The sequence below is a fragment of the Cydia strobilella genome, chromosome 5, assembly GCF_947568885.1.
Source record: "Cydia strobilella chromosome 5, ilCydStro3.1, whole genome shotgun sequence".
NCBI lineage: Eukaryota > Metazoa > Arthropoda > Insecta > Lepidoptera > Tortricidae > Cydia > Cydia strobilella.
This window is the reverse complement of record NC_086045.1, coordinates 15,557,864-15,582,212: the sequence shown is the minus strand read 5'-3', so window position 1 is coordinate 15,582,212 and position 24,349 is coordinate 15,557,864. Positions and strand designations below refer to the sequence as shown.

Here is a 24,349-nt window from a genome sequence, read left to right as displayed (position 1 = left end):
GAAATCCAATACCATCAATACCATGCCATGCCCAACTACATACAGAAGTAATAGAAGCCAGAAGTTGGTAGCGGTTTCCGGCTCTGAACTATCTCTTCGACCGTTTCCCAGAAGACATAAAGTGTTACACATCACTGGTAGTGTGTGACATAACACTACCAGTGATGTGTATCTCTACATTCTCTATGGCTGTTTCCATATGTGTCGCTCTATATTCTCTATGTCTGTTATGTTTCCATTGAATTATTTAGCTGAATAAATTGATACATAAATATTAGACAAACCATACAGAAAACTTGGTTCTTCGTCGAATTCATTGAATTACATTACATATAGGGCACACACGACATTACCCTCCTTTTGGGTTTGTCTCTGTCAGGTAAAAAGAAGACGCTGATTCCGAAAGCTGGAAAGCTAGGCTACAATGGACCTTACCTATTTAATTCATGCTTCTGAATTATTCGTAAGACATGAATCGCTCCCAATGCAAAAAAGCAGCACCTAAATCTCTTTATTCTATCTTATAATATTCTATAACTAGGCCAATTTAAACTTACAGCCTGATATTAAAAATGACATCATTTTGTTATCATTCGCGCGTGTATTTCGCTCGTACTCGTACTTGTACTTGTGCGAGAGAGACGCACGGGCGAATTATAACAAAATTACATCATGTTGGTATAGGAATTTATGTTCGAATTGGCCTTTTTTAGGGTTCCGTACCCAAAGGGTAAAAACGGGACCCTAAGACTCCTCTGTCCGGCTGTCTGTCACCAGGCTGTATCTCATGAATCGTGATAACTAGACAGTTGAAATTTTTACAGATGATGTATTTCTGTTGTCGCTATAACAACTAATACTAAAAAGTACGGAACCCTCGGTGGGCGAGTCCGACTTGCACTTGTTTGGTTTATTTTGTCATCATTATGCTTTGTCGCAAAGACTATCAGATTCCTCGCGCTTAGATTGTAGAACAAGATTGTATTTTAAATAAAATTTCGTACCTACTGTTTTGAGTAGGAGTGGGTTTTGGTAATACCATAAGTAAGGCTTAGAACGCACTGCGGTTTTTTCAAAAGCGGTTCCGCAACCGCAAAAAATGTAACGTACGGCATGCTTTATAAGCGCACGCACTTAAAAGACTGAAACCGCAAGAAATTAGATTGAAACCGCAAGAAAAAAAAACCGCAGTGCGTTCTAAGCCTAATAATACATATATTTATAGATTTAGATTTAGATATTTATTTTCATAATATGAAATTACATTATAAATTATGCTAGACTGTACATGAATTTATATTATGATCGTCAATAATATTTACATAATATCATTTAATAAATTTATCGACACAAATTAAAAATATTTTAAAAATAATCAATCTTATGTCAACAATTTTGATCAATTCATGTATAAACAAAATATGAGAATAATTAAGTACGAGTACCTAATATCTACTACGATCGTCATGTAGCTAACTATTTAAATATTTTAAATAATTTATGGAAATACGAACTATTTGTTATTATTTCCATGGAAGATTACTCGCGTCAGTTTTTAGGTATGTCACAAGTTGGTCACAAGTGTCACAACATACCTAAGTATAAACAAACCAGTTTAATTAATCTACAAATATGTTTGTCTACAACCGTAATAACACTCTCACAGTCTAAAATTGAAGTGTTTTGATCAAAGAGTATAAATACATATATGTTGGTTTTGATATCCGCCAATGAATAAGACGTTCGAAGTTTTATCGATAGGTAAGAGATTTTTTTCATGACACTTGCGCAGTAAGCGTGTTATTTCACGCAAGTGCAGCGGGAGGTAAAGTCCATTTTACTTCCACGGAAGTTATATTTTTTTTTATTATGTCACTAACTCATACGAACCAAAAAACTATAACTTCTATGTAAAAAAAAACATGTTAAAAATGATTTTTACTTTCAAAATAAATTCATGTTTTACGTTTGTAATTTAATTGTTTTGTCGGTAGTATGTATGTAGTATGTATGTAGTATGTCGGTAGTTATTCTGTGGTTTTGTTTATGTTTAAAAATATTTAATTTGATTAATTTAATAGCCGTTTAAAATGCCGGGTCGGTGCCAAAGAGTATAAGTAAGTCTATGCCTAAATTGCCTAACCTAATGTCTGAAATGCACGCTTAAAATTTAGTTTTTTTCTTTGCAAGTGTGATGAAAAACATTGTGTGTAATATAGTAACATGTGTGTAACTCCGGAGTTACAGTCGTTGCAGACATGTTATTTTGGTTGTTTCATACATTTTGATTGGTTTGATATTGAGATTTTCTATGGGAGAGTCAATTTTGTTTCACGATTTCTGGGTTGGTCCCATAATAAAAGTTACTCAGCATGACTTATATTTTACATAGTAATATTGCAGGTTATTAAAAAAAACATTCTGTATACCTTGACGGATAAACTATGGCCAGAGCACTAGCTACGAGGGGTGGCTGGAAAGTAATCTCCCTTGTCTATTACAATTAGAAAGTCACACTGGCCACTATGTTTTCCAAATGTCTGTTTATTCCTTTTTTAAATTTGCCGCAATTCATTTGTTTATTACGTTTTGCTTTGAATTGGCAGCATTAACTGGTGAATATGTCGGAAGAAAAAAGTAAAATGGTAAAAATTGAGCAACGTGCGGTTATTAAGTTCCTCACTCGGGAGGGTAATACTCCATCGCACATCCGAGAACGCATGTTGGCGGTGTTCGGTGACTCATGTCCTTCCGAATTTGTCGTAAAGTTTTGGTCGAAACAATTTAAAAATGGCCGCGAGAGCCTTGAAGACGATCATCGCTGCGGAAGGCCTGTTTCAGCGGTTACTGGTGAAAATGTGGCCGGTGTCAAAAAACTCATTATGGAAGACCGCCGTATTAAGCAGTGGGAGATTGCACGAGATATTGGCATTAGTAAAGAACGGGTGCACCAATTTATTCACGAACATTTGGGAATGTCCAAGGTCAGTGCTCGATGGGTTCCCAGAATGCTGACTCCGTTTGATAAAGAGCGACGTGTCGAGTGCTGCAACGCGTTTTTAGAAATGAGCAAAGGTATGGAGGAAGAAATTGTTTCTAAAATAGTGACTTGTGACGAAACCTGGATTCGCCAATGGGATCCTGAAAATAAACAGGAGTCCATGCAATGGATATTTAAGGGTGAGAAGCCTCCTCGCAAGTTTAAGGTCCGTCCGTCAGCAGGCAAACTGATGGCGACAATTTTTTGGGATGCCGAGGGGATTTTATTAATAGATTATTTACCAAAAAATACTACGATAAATGGTACATATTATGCAAACTTATTATATCAGCTCCAAGAAAAAATAAAACAGACACGACGAGGCAAACTTGCCAAAGGAATTCTTATATTGCACGACAACGCCCCCGTGCACACCGCTCAAGTTGTGAAGGCAGCTATGAAAGCAAACGGCTACGACCAGCTGGATCACCCACCTTATAGCCCAGATTTAGCCCCCTGCGACTACTTTTTGTTCAGGCTTTTAAAAAAAGACCTAAGAGGGCGGCGATTTTTGACCGATGAAGACATGAAGTCTGCAGTAAACGAGCATTTTGACAGCAAAACAAAAGAATATTATTTTAACGGTCTAATGTCACTTTATGACAAATGCAATAAGTGCATTTCTCGTACAGGAAACTATATAGAAAAATATAAAAAAACTAGCCACGACAGTTTTTTACTTCATACTTAGGTAGATTACTTTCCAGCTACCCCTCGTATCCCTTTGGCTCTCAGCTATAAAGAACAAACATTTAAGCTGTTCTCGAGAGAACGCTTATGATTGTTGGCAATTGGAAAGATATCAGCATTGGACTTATCTCAAGCGTAAGTCAATAATCCGCCGGTGTTGGTATAACACCGATAACCGTCAATATTATTATTAGTCAATATAACTTAATTTAGCTTTTAGCTCTCCAGAGAGATAGGGCTACGCCCCCCTTTTCTCCGCTGACCTAAAAGCCGGTTGGGGACTTCACACACATCTTTGTATTTTTTCGCGGATTAAATATTGAATTTTCTTCACCAAAAAGTGCCTGGTGATATCGTTCAAGCTCCGAGAAAGTCATGAAATAAAGTTGGACGTCCTACCGCTGTCACCAACGCTTTAAGTTTGCAGCTGTAAAGTAAAGGTGCTCAGTGAAAAGTAGAGCTTAAAAAACTCACCGGCAAGTAGCATGTAGTTCAACGCATGCAGCAGCAGTCCTATAACAGCTGTGGCGACAATGACGCGCGGAAACCTATGTAATAAAACACATTTTATTTTTGTAATTAAAACATACAAGTGTGTGTGTGTGTGTGTGTGTGTGTTTGTAGCCCTCTTGCTCAATAGAAAGTGCATATGACAGAACTATCGTCATTGACATATATCTAAAGACGGGCCTTAGAAGAATGGTGTTAGTCTAGCGGTGTCACTCACGAATTCGAGCCAATCGTGCAATCTAACGCAACTAGTTGCGACCAATCGCGCCCGTGATGCGAACTCAGCAACCAATCGCGTTGTGGCGTTAGACTGCACGATTGGCTCGAATTCGTGCGCGTGACACCACAGTACTGGCCCCATTCTTATTGCCGTAAGGCCCGTCTTTAGATATATGTCAATGACTATCGTTCACTAGTTCCCATTTTAATTTGGTTGCGGTGCCACCCCTTTCGGTTTTCTACCTCTGGTTTATAGCCAGACTGGCCTTCGCTAGTGACTTCGACTTTGTAGAAGTAAAAAATGTCAACCATATTTCCACCCCAAATACGGGTTGAATATCCAAAAATCCTTTCTTACGCTTCAAGTTTAAAGGTCTTTTAATGGTTTGGGTTTAGACTGTGCATTATCTCTCAGTGTATACATATACATATGTAAAGTAACAATTAGAAATGAGGCTCCATTATCCTTATCTTTCGGGAACAAGATCTTTGTGTGTACGACCCATTATATCTAAAGACGGATGGTTCGTACCTCGGCGGCTGCACGTGCGAGGAGTGCACGCCGAGCTGCAGCGCGTTGACGACGAGTGCGAAGGCGAAGGATGCGAACAGCACGTGCACGGACAGCCGGCCCACCACCTCGATGCGCGCCCAGCCGAACGTGTTGCGGAGCTTGCCCTCGCGCCCGGCGTTCTCGTCGGCGCGCGAGAACTGACAATGTCAACTCAAACATTATTTTCCTACTAAAATAATAAATAAATATTATAGGACATATTTGCACAGACTTACTGTTTTTAAACAACGTGGGAATAAAAACTAATCTTAAAAAAACCGACCAAGTGCGAGTCGGACTCGCGTTCCAAGGGTTCCGTACATTACATAATTTAAACAATGTATTTTTATGTGAAATGTATTAATAAAAGTAATTAAGTCCGACTCACGCCTGACTACAAATTTCTAATAGGTTTTCCTGTGATCTATAGGTAAAGAACTATTTTGTGTATTTTTTTCAAAATTAAAAGATATTGATTTTAAAAGACCTATCTCATGACACCCCACACTATAGGGTTGAAGCGAAAAAAAATAATTAATCCCCATTTCTCGACCATGGTCTAACTTTTGAACCATGTGTCCAAAAAATATGAAAAAAATTGTGACAGTAAAGCTTATTAAAGACTTTCAAGGAAAACTATAGCAAACCTGATCGGTTAAGCCATTTTTGAGTTTTTGCTAAAAGTATATTTTGCCGGGCGGACTATACGGAAGTACGAAACCATACACTGAGCATGGCCCGACAGGCTCTTGGCCGGTTTATTTTTATTTTTGGTCAGCAGGTGACTCAACTTGCTTATTCTATACTAAACATTTCAGTTATGATGAACAACTACGAAAAAACGACGTTTTCTTATATCGTCTATTTTTTATCTCTTTGTTAACTTAAACAGCCTGTAGGTCCTAAAATATTGATCGTAGAGTAAAAATAAATATAAACTAATTTGTAGAAAATTTTATGTAGAAACTTTTGTTACAAGTAATTATAATGGTATTCGTACAGATATTCGAGATATGAGCAAAAATATGAAAAAAGGTACCTTCAACCCCCTCCTACACCCTCAGCACAACCCCCACCCCCAAGGACTTTTAGTATGTTCAACACCACAAGGTATAACTATACCACTTTTCAAAACTACACGAATTATTTCCGCAGATTTGTTTAATTTTCTTGGGTTATAGACACTTGTGTTATTGTTCTGTATTTAAGCATTAATCTCCTGGACGCTTCGGGCCTTTAGTCCCGTGGTCCGATGGTTTGGTCCGTTTGGTGGTGGTTTGGTTTTGGCAGTATAATTTTCTGGTCTAATGTATTTATTTTGGTATAGTATAACAGAAAATTATAGTGTTATTCAACTTGATGTACTTTTCTTATTTTTGGATATATCTGGTTAATTATTTTTAGACATGATATAAAGGAAATTAACAGTCATATTGTATAATAATTGGACTAATCCATTCAGCCATATTCAGTTTAGAGCAGTTCAAAGTCTCTGAATTGTGAACTTCTTGATCATTTTCTAATAATTTGTTAGACCAACTAGTGAAAATGTTAGACTATGTTATATATTTGTAATCTACTCACAATGCCCTTTCATTTGGTACCCTACATGGTATGTTTAAAAGAAAAAAGTTAAAAACTTTGTACTGCCGATTTTGTGACGTCACAGTTATCCCCCCACACTCTCAGAAAGTGACAAGTTCTTATTTCGTACTCAGTAGAGTCTACCGAACACAACGATACCACTTGTCGGTAGTATACTGTACAGTCACATCGAATAGAGTTTTAGGCCATCTGGCCGCTGTACTAATTTAGACACTTGCGTTATTGTTCTGTATTTAAGCACTAATCTCCTGGACGCTTCGGACTTTCGGCCCTACGCGGAGCTCGGCCTTCGCGTTTAGACACTTGTACTGATTATTCTGTGTTAGAGCACTAAAATCCAGGACGCTTCGGGCCTTCGGCCCCAAGTAAGCGTAAGCAGGTAGGATGATTTTACAAATTACAATGTATCCATGATAAATGCTAATAATTTCTGTACAAAAAGTAATGATATCCCAACAAAAACATAAATGTGAAATGGGAGCCAAGTTGTTACGTTGTTGACTCCGGCTATAAAAGAATTGAGATCTATATGGGTGCCAAGTACTGTGCTGTGTAGAAAATTCTGAAATTATAATGGATTTGTCTTGGCTAGTTTTTACGTATAAATAGGCTATATATTTGTTTGTTACATTTCCAAAATTTGGTTTGTTGGTAAAAACTAGCCAAGTCAAATCCTTTATAATTTCAGGATTTTCTACACAGCACAGAACTTGGCACCCATATAGATCTCAATTCTTTTATCGCCGGAGTCAACAACGACACAACTTGGCCCCCATTTCACATTTATGTTTTTATTGGGATTATTATCACTCAATCTTACTTACTTTTTACATTTATTTTATATATAGATAAAATTTTATCACGTTACCATGGAGATCTGTCCACAACGTGACACTTTTTCGTGCATGCTACCGGTGTTCATCGATTTATTAGACGTTATCACGTCAAAAAAACCAAATCGGTTCAGAAATGACGGAATACTAAGGTAACATACACAAAATAAAAATTACTGTCGAATTGATAACCTCCTTTTTTGAAGTCGGTTAAAAATAGGTACACTTCCTTCATATTTCTAATTTTAATGTAAATATTTTGTCTTTTTCCTGAGAGAAGTATAGTTTTATCATTTGTGTCATCAATCTATTGCATATGCCTAATAATGCATTTCTGTAAAATATTTTGTAAAATAGGTGCCACGGTCGTGAATGTGGGTACTTCGCTGAGCAGAGCCAATCGGTCGCTTGGATTGAAACAATGGCTCATTCAATACTTTATGCTTTGTTACTAAATGCGAGCAATTATGTCACACCCCTTATGCCATAATTTGATCGTTGCGGCGACACATCATCATAATAAAATTAAATTGGTGCTCGTACTAATCGTAAAATAATTACACATCAGGAGCTAAATTAGTGCGTTTTTAACTCGTTGATGATAAACAAGTAGGTACCTAAGTAGTAGGTACCTATCTAAATTACCTACCTGAGTAATTATGAGCGCAAGTATAATAAAACTAGCTGTTGCCTGCGACTTCGTGCGCGTGGATTTGTAACATTATGCAGCAAAAGATATCAGTAGGGACGGTTAATCATTTGTTAATAATTATACAACGCATGAAATTTGTCTTTCACAAAGTACAGTCGCCATCAGATATACCGGAGCGGCAGAGGTGCTCAAAAATATCTGAACACGCACCTAGCGCCTTGACAATAGGGGCGTGTTCAGATATTTGTGAGCACCTTGGCCGCTCCGATATATCTGATGGCGACTGTACGAAGTTTCAAGTCCCTAACTGAAAAAAATTGTTCTCGATATAATCCTTCTCAACACTTAGATTTTCAAGTCCACTATTAAAATAAAATGTTCGCTCCCGATGCAAACTTTATTAATACAAACTCTACAAACACGGTGCAATCAGTTTTTGTCTATTATAATATAATGCCCTTTTACCAAGTTTCATGTTCCTAGCTTAAACGAAAACTTGTACTACATATAAACTACATCCTCTTTTGAACCCCCTTAGGGGTTGAATTATTAAGAACGTTGAAATAACTTTTTTTGTAATATTATACAATGCCTTTCTAAGAAGTTTCAAAGCATTTGTAATGGATTCAAACTTTAAACCCCTTTTTAACCCTTTTAGGGGATGAATATTTAAAAACGCTTAAGTTACTTTTCTTGTATTCTAAAAATATGCCTTTATACAAAGACTGAAGTCCTGTACGCAAAAAAAGGTTTGATCTCCATACAAACTTTCAACCTCTTTTTTACCACCTTGGGGGATGAATTTTTAAAAATGCTGAAATAAGTTTTCTTCCCTTTTAATTAAATATCTTTCTACATAGTTTCAAATACCTAGCTTAAAATAAAATTAGGACCCCTACAAATTTTCAACCCCTTTTTAACCACTTTACGGGATGAATTTATAAAAACGCTGAAATTACTTTTCTTGTATTCTAATAATATGCCTTTAAGCAAAGATTCAAGTCCCGTACTCAAAGAAATGTTTGATCTCCATACAAACTTTCAACCCCCTTTTCACCACCTTGGAGTATGAATTTTCAAAAACGCTAAAATCACTTTTCTACTTTTTACGAAGTTTCTAATTTCTAGCTTAAAATAAAATGTTTGATCTCCATACAAACTTTCAACCCCTTTTTAACCCGTTTAGGGGATGAGTTTTTAAAAACGCTGAAATTACTTTTCCTGTATTCCAATAACATGCCTACATACAAAGTTTTAAGTCCCGTATTTGATAAAAATTTTGATCTCCATACAAACTTTCAACCCCTTTGTCACCACCTTAGGGGATGAATTTTCAAAAACGCTGAAAGTAGTTTTCTTGTTTTTTAATAATATATCTTTTACCCAAGTTTCGAATTCATAGCTTAAAATAAAACTTGAACCCCATACAAACTTTGGACCCCCATTTCACCCCCTTGGGGGATGAATTTTGAAAAACTCCTTCTTAGTGGATACTAACGTTATAAAATCTACTCACTGTGAAAAATTCAGCTCTCTAGGTCCAACGGTTTGGGCTGGGCGTTGATTTAAGTGAGTCAGTTAGTCATGACTTTTACGTTTATATACTATATAGATTTGCACGTACGAGTATAATAGAAGCGTCAATGTCAAAAGAGAAAAATATATTAGGTACAATTATTTATGGCGATAGGCATATAAAAGGCATGCATGCATTTAGTTTGTTTTAATCTAAGTCAAATCTAGTCGCTACGCAAATATCGGAAATTGGATATTTATTATCTGCGTCTTCTTAGCTCGAATGCCTCGAATATTTTCAAGTGCCAACTTGGAAACATTTCGAAGACTACTCATATTTTTGTAAAGGAATCGTAGTTTTCCACTTTAAAAATTAAAGTTTCATTTGTTTCCTGTGAAATTTCACTAAAATTTCCGAGATTTTTTCCAGTTTTATGGAAATTTTCCTAAAACTTGCTAGCACGAACAAATATTAGTGTTCAAATGTAAACATTGGGGTTAAGTAATTAATAATTACTACTACTAATAATTATACGGGAAACACAGCTACGTAGGGTGCGCATTTTTTTTTGTAATTACGTTCTGTTGATAAATAAGTTTTTGACAAAAATTTAATTTTGCGTACAAGCTTTTCTCGCTGACTGTACTTTTCTTACCACAGGCAACTAATACTCTACGAGACAATGCTAAAAACCCCAAACACAATTGGGTTGCGTTGTTTCATCACAGAGTTCCTATGGCCACTTCCTGTCTCCATCATCAGATCAGCTCGATGGTACCATAATATTGCATTGTCACCCGACTTAAATATGTATGCAAATTTTCAGCTCAATCGGAAATCGGGAAGTGGTTCAAATGTAGCTTCCAAGATTTAGGCGGCACAGCGCGTGGCAGGTGTCAAAGACGAGCGTGGGCAAATTGGTGACGTGCGAGGCTAACTGCCGCCGGCCGAACTCCAGCAGACAACGTACCTTATAGGCGATGAGCGTGGTGATGAGCCCCACCAGGCGGCACAGCGCGTGGCAGGTGTCGACGACGAGCGTGGGCGAATTGGTCACATGCGAGGCGAACAGCCGCCCGCTGAAGCCGGCCGTGGCCAGCAGCAGCGCGAGCAGCGAGCGCGGCGGGGGCAGCCTTTGTAGCCATTCTTTCATCGCCATCGTCAGCTTACAGGCGCGAAGTTGTAATCTTCTTCTGTAAAGAAGAACAATAATGTAACTTTGAAATGAATTCCGAGATGATCCTTAGTGACGTCGGGGGCTAAGGAACATCTGAGGATGACCTAAAACGTTTTGTGACCTGCTTATTTGCTTAAGAGGATAGTGGGCGATCGCTTCACCATACAAAGGTAGTCCCAGCCCCCATTTTCCTCCCTGGATATTATTGTATAGGTACTAGCAAATACTAGCTTCTGCTCGCAACTTTCATCGTCATGAAATGGTGATAATGAATCTCAAACTATCTTCTTACCAAATTTCATCTTAATCGGTTCAGCGGTTTACTCGTAAGTGTGAAGAAGTGACAGACAGACAGATAAACAAGCAGACAGACAGGCAGATTTGATTGACATGAACATACCTTCGCTTTGGTAGGTACACTGTTAGAGCGTTTTCACATTGTCCGATCCGATATCGGATGTAGGATCCGACATCCGCGTAGTCAGGAGTGTCAGGACGCGGAGGCGCGCCTGGGCGCCGTCTTTAGCGGTCACGCACACTACAACAAGCGTTATGCGTACACATACGCACACAAACAATTATTATCGGTCCAACAGCTGAAGGGGGGCTCCGACATGGCTGAATTTATCGGAAGCGCTTTTTCGATATCGGATGTCGGAAGGCGCCTACGACAAAAACAGCTGCAGGAGAGTGCCGTTGGCATTAAGTCCGCCTTTTTTGCGTTATTTATAGTTTTTTAGTAATAATGATTTATTAAATGCAGAAATAAATACAGAGAAACACATATATCTTACATTTTACTTCCTTCCGACATCCGATATCGGATCGGACAATGTGAAAACGCTCTTAATAGTTATAGGTAGCACGTCAAAATAAATGACAAAGGTAATGAAACAGATACATGATGATTCTTCTAATGTTTGTTAGGATGTTTGTCCTAATATACTTTTTAACTTTTGTATAACTTAATCACAAACACCGTTAAAATAGTTTCGGTAGTTTCAGTACTTAATTTATTTATTCACGTCTTTATTATAGGTAACAATAACATGTTTTCATTTACATTGTAGATTGTAGGTAAGGTGGCGCTAGAAAAGTACATACGAGAGCATGGGAAAGTGCAAATAAATGTACGCAAATGCCGCATGCATAGGTAATGTAAACACTTAAGTAGTACTTGAATTAACGTTTAATCTTCGATTAACCCAGTGTAAAGTCGTCGTCAATTCGTCATCAAACCGGTTATAAAAGCTACTGCGTGCTTATAAGTCAAATTTGTCGATAGTTCACGACGTTCCAGTTATCATCGAAAGTTGGTCTGGTTATGGCACACGGCTATTAACGGTTATTTGCCATAAAAAGCGGGAGCGGCGCCGGCGCAGCGTGGGACCGCGACTACCGCGAATCTCGACTGGCTAAGTAGATACATAATATATTTCATTTATTTACATACAAGATATGTACAGTGGTACTACGTAAACGAAATTAATAACTAGCTTAAATCTAAAATAGGCCCTTGAGGCATTGTACCAAGGATGCTGGCGGCATTTCCCCGCTGTATCGCAATGCTGATACGTTGTGCGAGAAAGCCGCCAGCTCTTCGGTCACCAGTTAATATAATATATTATATTATATTGATAAGCTGTAGCTCAATCTGAAACTAGGCCGAATCCAGTCCGAATCAGGAATTAGTCAGGGACACACTGTTTTAATCTTTCGGGTTCCTCGTGGGCACGTTATAATTCGTTGTATGAAGCGTAATTTCTAGTATGCGTTACAAATAATTATATTTTTCATTTCACCACCATAGCTCGTAAAGGCTCTCTTGATTGTTCAAAAACTGATGAGATTTTATCCAAAAGAGTGGCAAAGCAAATTGATGCAAATTTTGAGATGTTTCCTTACGTTGGCTGGTAGAATTGACTTAAATGGTGATTTTGAATGATAAATATTTAATAGTTTTCATTTGAATTTGATTTGGTTTGAAAGAAGAAGTTTTGCAGTTAGTATTTTCCTTGGGTTGGTGTGGTAAAAAATGTTGTGTTTCACTCGGTGGCAAAATTTGTTTAACCCACGTGCCTTGAAACCCTCGCAATGATCAGGATTCCACTTTTCTAACCGGTTGTGGTTCGCTACGCACGTGGTTCAATTTTGGAATCTTTCGCTTACTCGGGTATCAATATTAGCACGAGCGGTTGAACAACAACTTTGCCCCATTATAACTATACTACCATTCAATACCTACGCCCCACGCAATTATGTACTGTATGTGTACCTAATATTCCACTGGGCAAAGTCATACGCTCCCTGTTTTGTCGTGCTGGTCAGAACAATTAAAATAGATTGGATGCCTCTGCTTCCTTTAAGAAATTGTTACCAAAAAGTAACGAGCCATTATAAGCATGTACCGAACGAACTAGAATAACTATAACTATAATAATATTCCGTCGCTGCATGTACCGGATTACATTTGGTAAACAAAACGACAGCTAACCAAAATAGATTTGGAGCAATAATGAGCGTCATTTTATAGACCATATTTAATAAATGACTTTGTTTTTATGAATACATTAAACCATGGATGCCTATTCCAAAAATAATCCTAAAACTTGTTATTTAAATTTACACAAGTTATGGGCTTATTTTTGTAATGTTATTTTTATTTCATATAAATTTGCCTTAACATCAAGGTTTTAATCGACCAACGACTTAAGATGTGACCAAAGAATAATAATATATCTGAATGGGACCCCCAGTTAAACCAATACCTACAATGTTGGTGTTAGCCTGGGCTATAACTACAATGGAGCGCTGAAAATGAAATGAAATGAAAATATTTAATTCAGACACCAGGGCCGTGTTGCATAATAAACTACAACTAATATTACTAGCAGAACTCCTTTTGTAATAAGTGTAAGTAAACACTACAGATTGCCTCAAGAACCTTTTCTTGAGGCAATAAATAAATAGTCATAGCCAGAAGCGTCCAAAATATTAAAAAAAAAACAAAAAAGGTTCTTGAGGCTGTCTGTAATTTTTATAGGTTAAAGTTAAGTATCAAATAGTCATACAAAAAATAAGCCAGAACATTTGGTCGGGTCTTTAACCTTGCCAGAAGATCTAGAAAGTAACGTATGGCACTTACTCGCACGCTAAATTAAGTTTGTCTACAATACAAATTGTATGCATTACAAAGTTATTTTTCCCCTCACTAGCTCGGAAAGCCGTCTTTTATCCTTTAAAACAAGCGGGGAAAAACGCATTTTATCCGCTAGTGGGGAAAGTAATTTGACCTTGGATGGAGCGTGTTTAAGTAGCTTTTGACAGATAACAAAACGTAAAACGCTCATAATAATGGTTCGTTCGATATTAATTATCATTAAATAAATGGCTTGAGAATTTAATAAAGAATACCAAATTTAGCTTTATTTAATGATTTTAAGTCATAAACCTTAAATTCCATAAGAAACATTTGTTTTTTTAAATGATGTTGAATGTAATTCTGAACGCACAAGTTGAGTCGATGCAATTTCAAAACGCATCGTCAGAAATGTCAACATTGTCAACAAAAAATTTCTCACCGACTCCGACACGTAAAAATACACAACTTCCAGAGTTTTCTGTTATAATATCGTATTATCGTAAAATAATGAGTGATTCCAGTGATGAAGATGATCTAACGCCTGTGGATCTTGCACTTTCCTCGCTATAGTGAGGGGAAAAGTTTTCTGTTACACACGGGTGCAAATGTATTTTACTTCTCGTGTGTTGAAACACTCGCTACGCTCAGGATTCTATTTTAGACCACTCGCTTCGCTCGTGGTTCAACTATAGAATCCCTTCGCTTGCTCGTCGTTGCAATTCCACACTCGCGGGTAAAATACAACTTTGCACCCTTGTATAACAAATAACTATTTATAGTGCAGTAAATTAAAAACCAGGTACTCACAGGGAGGATGTACAATGTGATTGTAACCATGAGGATGGTGTATATTTGTGATAGGTATGTGTATACATAGTATGAGTATCGGTATGAGGATATTTCTATTTAAAGTTGTAAGTTAGGAACGAACGGACCCGGAACGTTCTAACGTGACTCGTGAGTAATGCTTTATATGGCTCAAGGATACTAGACGGGAGACGGGACATTCAGTTTGTATGTACCTAAGGTACTTGATAGGTATATATATAGTCTAACGAGCTTATCTTACTAATCTCGATATCTGTTGATAAAATTGATGTCGCCAATACCTAAATGTCGCATATTTTTATTTAAGATCCAAGGAACTTGGTACTTGAAACTAAATAATGGGCTGCCTCCGGTAATTGAGCTCGACCTCTGACCGTGTGTTCCCATTGCCTGTTCAGCGGAGTCGAGACAAACGCTCAGTGTTACTGTAGAATTGTAGATCCGTCACAATTATGGGAGATAGAAATAAACAATTGGTTCGCTTGAACGTTGGACTGGTTACGCTCGGGCAGCGATGGGAATAGCACATATAATGGCTCGTCTACACGACGATGGCCATGCGATGGTTGAAACGCAACTCCACGATGGCGACACTTCAAAGCTTTAAAACCCTACTGAAAAATCATTACATGTCTCTTCCTTAATGTGCCGCTTATTTATAATTTACTGTTAATGTGATGTTACATTATTATAATGCTTTGTTAATAAATAGACCATTTGTATGTATATTTAGATATGTATCTAATATTCATTAATTTTACTTTTGGTATGTATTGTTATATTTATCGAACGAGCGAGCGAAGCGAAGTAAGTTCTTACATTCAACTTGGAACACACGGCTGGCTAGGGGCAGGTCCCGGCATTTCAATGTTTTTAACTGTCATGTCACGGGACCCCTTTATTCGAATCTGTCCTACTCAGAAATTGGTTTAAAGAGAAAGTGACTTCCATATCATAAATCGTATGTCGAAACTGCTTTATTCAGAAACATACCTATAGCAAATCAGACCTCAACAGAGTCGTACTTACTTAGATTCTGGCCTAAAACCCAACTGCCTTAATACGAATCTGTCCTGGCCCACCTAAAGGTTTAAATCATAAACTGTAATAGATATCATACACTAAAGGAAATGTGACCAAGTCCACCCTTCCGCCTCGGCCACCGGTGGACTTGGTCACATTTCCTTTAGTGTATGATATCTATTACAGTTTATCCTACTTATTTGTTCATTATAGCTTGGTGCGTTTGACCACTTTGACCTCCTCCGACTTCATCTTCTTCTTCTGGTCAACTGCTGACATCAGGCACAGATGTTGCTTGCCGTACGATTTCTCGCCATGTTCCTCCTACTAGGTAAGTATAAATAAATAAATACTTAAATAAATATTATAGGACATTCTTACACAGATTGACTAAGTCCCACTGTAAGCCCAAGGAGGCTTGTGTTATGGGTACTCAGACAACGATATATATATATAATATTATACTTAAATACATAGAAAACACCCATGACTCAGGAACAAATATCTGTGCTCATCACACAAATAAATGCCCTTACCGGGATTCGAACCTAGGACCATCGGCTTCACAGGCAGGGTCACTACCCACTAGGCCAGACCAGTCGTCAAAGTATAATATAAGTACGTAAAAAAAAGTATGTAAAATAAAATCTTATTTATGGGATTTAAACAATTAGTCAAAGTAGGTAAATATGTAATGCACCAGCATATTATTCATATCTGTGACAATCATTAGCTATATGCCAAAAGTCATATAAATATAAACAGTATTTAACCGAAGTTTTGTTAGTAGTTACTAGTTACCAGTAGTTACTTGACAAAACAAGACTTTTTTTTACATTTTTCTGTTCGGCCCTATGGTTGACTATGGCCCTATTTGCAAACCGCTTCGCAACGGTAGGTACTTTCTCGGTGAATGAATTATTTATTGCATATTTTTTCATGTATTAAAGTTTAACACATTAAACAACAACATGGAAAAGATACTTATAACTGAAAGAAAAAACGCAATCGTATAATGTATGCGATAATTTTCACTGCAAACTAAAGGATTTTTCCGGTAAACTGTGATGATTAGGTAACTTAACATTTTATATAATAAAAAAATGTTGTTATTGGAGATGCTTATTGATGGAACATTAAGATAGTTTTTAAAAACAAATAAAAAAGTTGCAACACGCACAACCTACTACTTTTTTAGGGTTCCGTACACAAAGGGTAAAAACGGGACCCTATTACTAAGACTCCGCTGTCCGTCTGTCCGACCGTCTGTCCGTCTGTCCGTCTGTCTGTCTGTCACGAGGCTGTATCTCGTGACCTGTGATAGCTAGACAGCTGAAATTTTCACAGATGATGTATTTCGGTTGCCGCTATAACAACAAATACTAAAAACAGAATAAAATAGAGATTTAAGTGGGGCTCCCATACAACAAACGTGATTTTTGACCGAAGTTAAGCAACGTCGGGCGGGGTCAGTACTTGAATGGGTGACCGTTTTTATAGTTAATGGTACGGAACCCTTCGTGTGTGAGTCCGACTCGCACTTGGCCGGTTTTTTTTATAACTTTTCGCCGGATGTTGAAATCCACCCAGCTACGCTATCTAAGTACCTAGCTCACCTAGCTGTGAACAAAATAAATAACAGGTAGGTACTACGTACAGAAAGCTCACTGTACCTATAACAAAACCCCTGTTTTAGGTATACTAAACGTTGCCGATTGGACATATTGAATTTACTTATGTATGGTCAGCATTTTTGTAATTTTTTGATGCAGTGTTTACTTATTTTGATCGCCATATTTTATTGCGAGACCAATTTTGGTGCAATTTTGGTGCATTTCATTTACCCCTGGTAGAAGGTATGTTATTAAACTTTTTATTGTACAAAATACTAGTAAATATTTAAATAAATACAATTTACAATAGGAAGAGGCAAGTACAAAGGCGAACTTATTCCCTTAAAGTACTTAAGAAAAGCGTAGATTATACCTATTGCTAGATTTACTTTCAAACTCATTTTACTTAAGCCCCGTAAGCGAAAGTGAAACATAAAATACTATGCAAAATAGCCCTGGTTAATTACGATGAACTGCCACTGAGCCTTATCAAACATTATTCACAAGAATTGACTGTCCCCCTAACTTACATTATAAATAAACCAATCAATAAGTACAGGTATTGTGCCAGACCTTCTAAAAATATCTGTAATAAAACCAATTTATAAAAAAGGAGATTCAAGCAATCCAGCGCAATACCTACCGATCAATAGCAACTTTTGCCAAAGTGTTAGAAACCACGATAACACTACTCATTCTGTAAGAAATTTAAAATTTTAAATGAAAACCAAAACGGATTCCGCAAGAACAGTTCTACAACTTTAGCTCTATACCTATATAATGTCATTGATAGTAAGAACTACGCAATCGCCTGCAGAAGAGGGCTGTTAGAATGTTGGCTGGGGTGGCGCCATTCACTCCGACTAAAGAGTACTTCCGCGAATTAAAAATTCTAACAGTGCCCTGTTTATATATACTTGAGGTGGCAAAATATATGTATAAGCATAAGAGTAAATTTGTGATGCGTCGACCTGATCAGAAGCAAACTGATCGTGATATTAAATCCGTCTTGGTCAGGCTCGCAAAATTGTCCAACTCGTTAGGGGTTGTTGGCATAAAAATTTACAACAGCCTGAGCCGTGAAATAAAAGAATGAAATGATTTTATTGACATTTGTATTTTGGATTTTTAATAGTTTTTTATTTTTGACATTTGTATATTTTACTATATTTTTAACCGACTTCAAGATTTCAAAAGGAGGAGGTTATCAATTCGATTGTATGTTTTATTTATTTTTTTAATGTTTGTTACTCCATAACTCCTTCATTTCTGGACCGATTTAAAAAAAAAAATTTTTATTGTAAGTATATACATACAGATTGGTCCCGTTTTTGTCAAAACGCAGTTCTGATGATGGGATCCATGAGGAATCGAGGGAACTCCTCAAATGTTAAAGGCATACATATAGTGATTTTAGTAATTTCATCAACAAATCAAGCACTTACATTTAAAAAAGTGACATTTGATGAAGTGGAACTGCTGATGATGATCAGAACGGAACTCTTCAATGACGCATAGTTCACGTTTGGCGATTTGTCCTCTTCGTTATGTTTGTTAAGCAAGTTAGGTTTTCAAGAAACATTTTTGTCAAGCTCGAGTTCTGATGATGGGATCCATGAGGAATCGAGGGAACTCCTCAAATGTGAAAGGCATACATATAGTGATTTTTGTATTTTTATCAACAAATCCAGCATTTCCATTTTTAAAAGTGACAATTGATAAAGTGGAACTGCTGATGATGATCAGAATGGAACTCTTTAATGACACATAGTTTACGTTTGGCGATTTGTCCTCTTCTTTATGTTTGTCAAGCAACTTAAGTTTTTAAGACATATTTTTGTCAAGCTCGAGTTCTGGTGATGAGACCCATGAGGAACCGAGGGAACTCCTCAAATGTGAAAGGCATACATATTGTGATTTTTGTATTTTCATCAACAAATCCAACATTTACATTTAAAAAAGTGACATTTGATGAAGTGGAACTGCTGATGATGATCAGAATGAAACTCTTCAATGACACATAGTTCACGTTTGGCGATTTGTTCTCTTCCTTATGGACCCAGAACCAAACTTGGACCCGGACCCGGATCTGGACATGGACCCCAACTCGGATCCGGACCCGGACCGAACTCTGACCCAAACTTGGACCCGGACAGCCGGACACGGACCCGGAAATGCTACTAGAAAAGTGGGCTTCTCCCGGACCGGATGGGATCCATAACGGATTTCCCCTGGGTCAAAAAAAAAAAAAAGGTTAGAACTGTGACCCTTACAGAAACGAAATGCTAACAGAAAAGTAGGTTAGGTTAGGTTAGAACTGCGACCCTTACAAAAACGAAATGCTACTAGAAAAGTGGGTGGTTAAACCTCCTTTTCTACATTATTAGGCAATATTATAATAATTAGGCAATTAGGCAAAATTAGGCAAAAGATGGATTAGGATAATTAGGCAAAAGATGCTGTCTTTTTCATTTCATTGTCTGGAATCTAAGAGTGCACTATCAACAATAAGTAAACTTTCAGCGGCATCCCCCATTGAAGTCGGTTTTTTTTTCTTAAAAATTATTAACCGACTTCAAGATTTCAAAAGGAGGAGGTTATCAATTCGGTTGTTTTTTTTTAATGTTTGTTACTCCATAACTCCGTCATTTCTGGACCGATTTTGAAAATTCTTTTTTTGATTGTAAGTATATACATACAGATTGGTCTCGTTTTGGTCAAAACGCAGTTCTGATGATGGGATCCATGAGGAATCGAGGGAACTCCTTAAATGTTAAAGGCATATATATAGTGATTTTAGTATTTACATCAACAAATCAAGCATTTACATTTAAAAAAGTGACATTTGATGAAGTGGAACTGCTGATGAGGATCAGAACGGAACTCTTCAATGACGCATGGTTCACGTTTGGCGATTTGTCCTCTTCGTTATGATTGGTAAGCAAGTTAGGTTTTCAAGACACATTTTTGTCAAGCTCGAGTTCTGATGATGGGATCCATGAGAAATCGAGGGAACTCCTCAAATGTGAAGGGCATACATATAGTGATTTTTGTATTTTCATCAACAAATCCAGCATTTCCATTTAAAAAAGTGACATTTGATGAATTGCAGCTGCTGATGATGATCAGAAATATCAGAATGGAACTCTTTAACGACGCATAGTTCACGTTTGGCGATTTGTCCTCTTCGTTATGATTGGTAAGCAAGTTAGGTTTTCAAGATACATTTTTGTCAAGCTCGAGTTCTGATGATGGGATCCGTGAGGAATCGAGGGAACTCCTCAAATGAGAAAGGTATACATATAGTGATTTTTGTATTTTCATCAACAAATCCAGCTTTTACATAAAAAAGTGACATTTGATGAAGTGGAACTGCTGATGATGATCAGAATGGAACTCTTCAACGACACATAGTTCACGTTTGGCGATTTATTCTCTTCCTTATGGACCCAGACCCAAACTTGGACCTGGACTTTTTTTTGAACTGCGATCCTCACAGAATCGAACTGCTATCAGAAAAGTGGGTTAGGTTAGGTTAGAACTGTGACCCTTACAGAAAGGAAATGCTACCTATCAGAACATTGGGTTAGGTTAGGTTAGAACTATGACCCTTACAGAAACGAAATGCTACTAGAAACGTGGGTGGTTTTACCTCATTTTAGTTAGGCAAAAGATGCTGTCTTTTTCATTTCATTGTTTGGAGTGCACCATCAACAATAAGTAACCTTTCAACGGCATCCCCCATTGAAGTCGGTTTTTTTTTCTTAAAAATTATATTTTTTAATGTGTGATTTTGTTATTTTTTTTTGGGTGTTGTGTATTTTTAATTTCATTTGTATTATAATTTTTGACATGTGTTTTTGACATTAAAGATTGATTGATTGATTGATCGGAGTCCTATTAGACTTGAGTAAGGCATATGACAAAGTAAATTATAAAATTTTATTAAACAAACTTTACAATATAGGAGTGAGGGGCATTGCGCATTCATGGTTCCAATCATATTTGGCAAAACGTGAACAATATGTGCAAATAGAATACCACAATCATAAAACACAGTCAATAGAGCAAGTAAAATCCAACACCGTCATTATGTCAGGATCTATTCCACAAGGCAGTGTACTCGGGTGCCTCCTATTCCTAATATATATCAATGACCTCCCTAAAATACTTGACCAAACTAGTATCCTATTTGCAGACGACATCTCCATAGTTTTTCCGTACTCTACACATGAAAATAACCTAAATTCCCTTTTAAACGCCACCCTCACTAAAGTAGTTGATTAGTTAAATCTCCACAACCTTGAATTAAATATATAAAAAACTAAAATCATGCAGTTTAAACCGCACCAAAAAAGTAGCTTATCCATCAATTTTAAATACATTAATCAAACCATAGATTGCGTAAATTTCTCCAATTTGCTAGGCATTGAAATAGATACAAACATAAACTGGAAACTCTATATCCAAAAAATCATATCAGAAATATCTTCATTTATATACGCTCTAAGAGAAGTAAAGAAACATACAGATGTACAAACCGCCTTATGTACTTAGTACTTACTATGCTTTTGCTCACTCCTGGCTCCGATATGGTATAGTTATGTGGGGCAATAGTACCAACATACACGACCTGTTTATCTTACAAAAGAAATGCATAAGAATCCTAACCAACATAAACCAAACAGATAGCTGTCGACCCCATTTCCGTAAACTCAACATATTAACATTGACTTCTTTATACATACTCGAGATAACTAAATTCAAAAGAAAACATAATTACTTCTTTCCAGTACCAAAAGATCCGACTACCTCAAATTTACGCCCTAGAAATACAATTCCGGTTGCATTTTCAAATTTAAGTATCCATAGCTGTAGTCCATATATAATGTGCATTAAGATTTATAACAAACTTCCAATAGATATAAAAAACGAAAAAAATTACAACATATTTAACAAAAAACTTACGAAATATTTATTAGAAATAGTTTTTATAATATGCAAGAGTTTTTTGAAAGTTAAATTTGTGTTAGGTATATGATATAACATATAATAGAAATGTAAAGATCCGTGTATGTTGTGTTCATGTGTGAGCCTATTGTGTCCCAATGCTGGGCAAAGGCCTCCCCCTCTCATACTGTTAAATTTCCATATTTATATTGAGATTAAGTTTATGTTATGTAATATTATAGTATTGTAAGTTACGTGCTTAATTTGCAGTGCCCTTACAGGGTTCATAGCTTGAACACCATTTTAATGTATGACCTTATTGTACCTATGAAAGCAATAAATTACTGATTACTGATTTAATCTTAAATATTACCCATTATATAATATTACTTTGGACTCTCCGGAGACCTCAACATCTCTAAAAAATACCAACACTACACACGGGAATATTGCTTAACTTAAGTAAATGCAACATTTGAAACAGTAATTCCCTTTAAAAACCAATGCGTTTCTCTGCTAGCATTATATGCTTTGTATCTAATTCTAAGAATCAAGGGGTTTATTAAAACCAATCAGTTCTATTAATTTTAAAGACGAAAGGATTCTAATGGCCGTTCTAGTCAAATGTCAGCATTAACATGAACTGCAAATCGACCGACCGTCACAGCACAGTACTTATTTTACGAAGTCTGAACTCTGAACAGCTGTTTTGTTAATAAGAATTGATCAACTGTAGTTCGCTCGGGAATATAAACAACTTTACAATGGCGTTATAGGTAAACAACTTTGTGTTCTTTTATAGTTGTTTTTAGGGTTCCGTACCCAAAGAATAAAAACGGGACCCTATTACTAAGACTCCGCTGTCCATCTATCTGTCTGTCACCAGGCTGTACCTCATGAACTGTGATAGCTAGACAGTTGAAATTTTCACAAATGATGTATTTCTGTTGCCGCTATAACAACAAATATTACTAAAAAGTTCGGAACCCTCGGTGGGCGAGTCCGACTCGCACTTGGCCGGTTTTTTCATAGCAGATAATGATATATTGGCTAAGAGAAATTAGAAAGGTCAGGAGAAAATATACGAAGAGATTGCTTCGGTCGGGTGCACGCAGTAGGCGTCGGTGCGCGCCGCATGGAATAGGTCACGCTGCGATTTCATGTTGTCAAACAAAAAAAGTACTTACATTAAGACGTTAATGAGACTATTTGTGACCCTACTAGATAAAGCTAATTTTGTTTTTATTTAATACAATAGCGGTTGGCATATGAAATCTAGTTACCTATTACCTACTTAATATTCTGTTTTTTAATAATTTGTATAACATAATTACATTTGGGTAGAGAATTTTTTAAACATACAAATAAATTACCTACTTGTATAAAAAAATAAGATTAAATTTTTTGACAAATGTATCTGTAAATTTGATATACATACCTAATCATAATTTACTTACATAAACAGCACCTACTTTGCTTCTGTTCAACCGCACAAGTCAAAGTAAAAGCAATCCTTGTCACAACAGTTCAGTTTACAAAACAATCGCCGGTAATGGTATCAGTTGTATAATATTTATCGAGGCAAAGTAGACGGGCTGGCGAAGCGCGGCTCTTGCGCCGGAGGGTACCTCGGCACTGGTCGCGTGCGCGCGCTCCGTCGCCTTATCGACGATACACCCGATAACATGCTGTCCAAGTGTTAACGAAATCCGCCAATGCTCACGAGGCTCTCAAAGCCGCAGTCATTGGTGCTTGGGTCATTCTTAAACGCTCGTTTTATGGCATACACCTTGTGCATATAATGAAGAAAGAAAATTTTAATGGGAATTTAGACCAGAGGAAAATATGTATCACTTCCAAAAAAACAGGCATTCAACTCACCTAGGCAGTTATCAGCTCGTAGTCGAAGTAGGCAAAATAGGCTGAAACGCTGTTCCATTTTTCTGAGAATCGCCCACATGCGAATCTGAAAGATAAAGATCTTGTTGACAAAGGAAC

The 24,349-nt window shown here is 36.9% G+C and overlaps 1 protein-coding gene across 2 annotated transcripts in view; it reads right to left on the bottom strand.

Annotated features, from left to right (window-relative positions):
* Positions 1-24,015, bottom strand: part of LOC134741455 (proton-coupled zinc antiporter SLC30A1) — a 43,260-nt gene extending 19,245 nt beyond the window's left edge. Inside the window, exons 1-4 of one of the 2 annotated variants that reach the window (XM_063674237.1) lie at positions 23,805-24,015; positions 10,589-10,805; positions 4,992-5,170; positions 4,205-4,278 (exon numbers count right to left, since the gene is read on the bottom strand). In XM_063674237.1, the coding sequence (XP_063530307.1) occupies positions 4,205-4,278; positions 4,992-5,170; positions 10,589-10,777 (442 nt within the window). In that variant the 5' untranslated portion in view covers positions 10,778-10,805; positions 23,805-24,015. Of the gene's footprint in view, positions 1-4,204; positions 4,279-4,991; positions 5,171-10,588; positions 10,812-23,804 lie in introns of both variants that reach the window. The other variant, XM_063674236.1, reaches the window with a different exon arrangement.
* Positions 24,016-24,349: the final 334 nt, after the last annotated feature.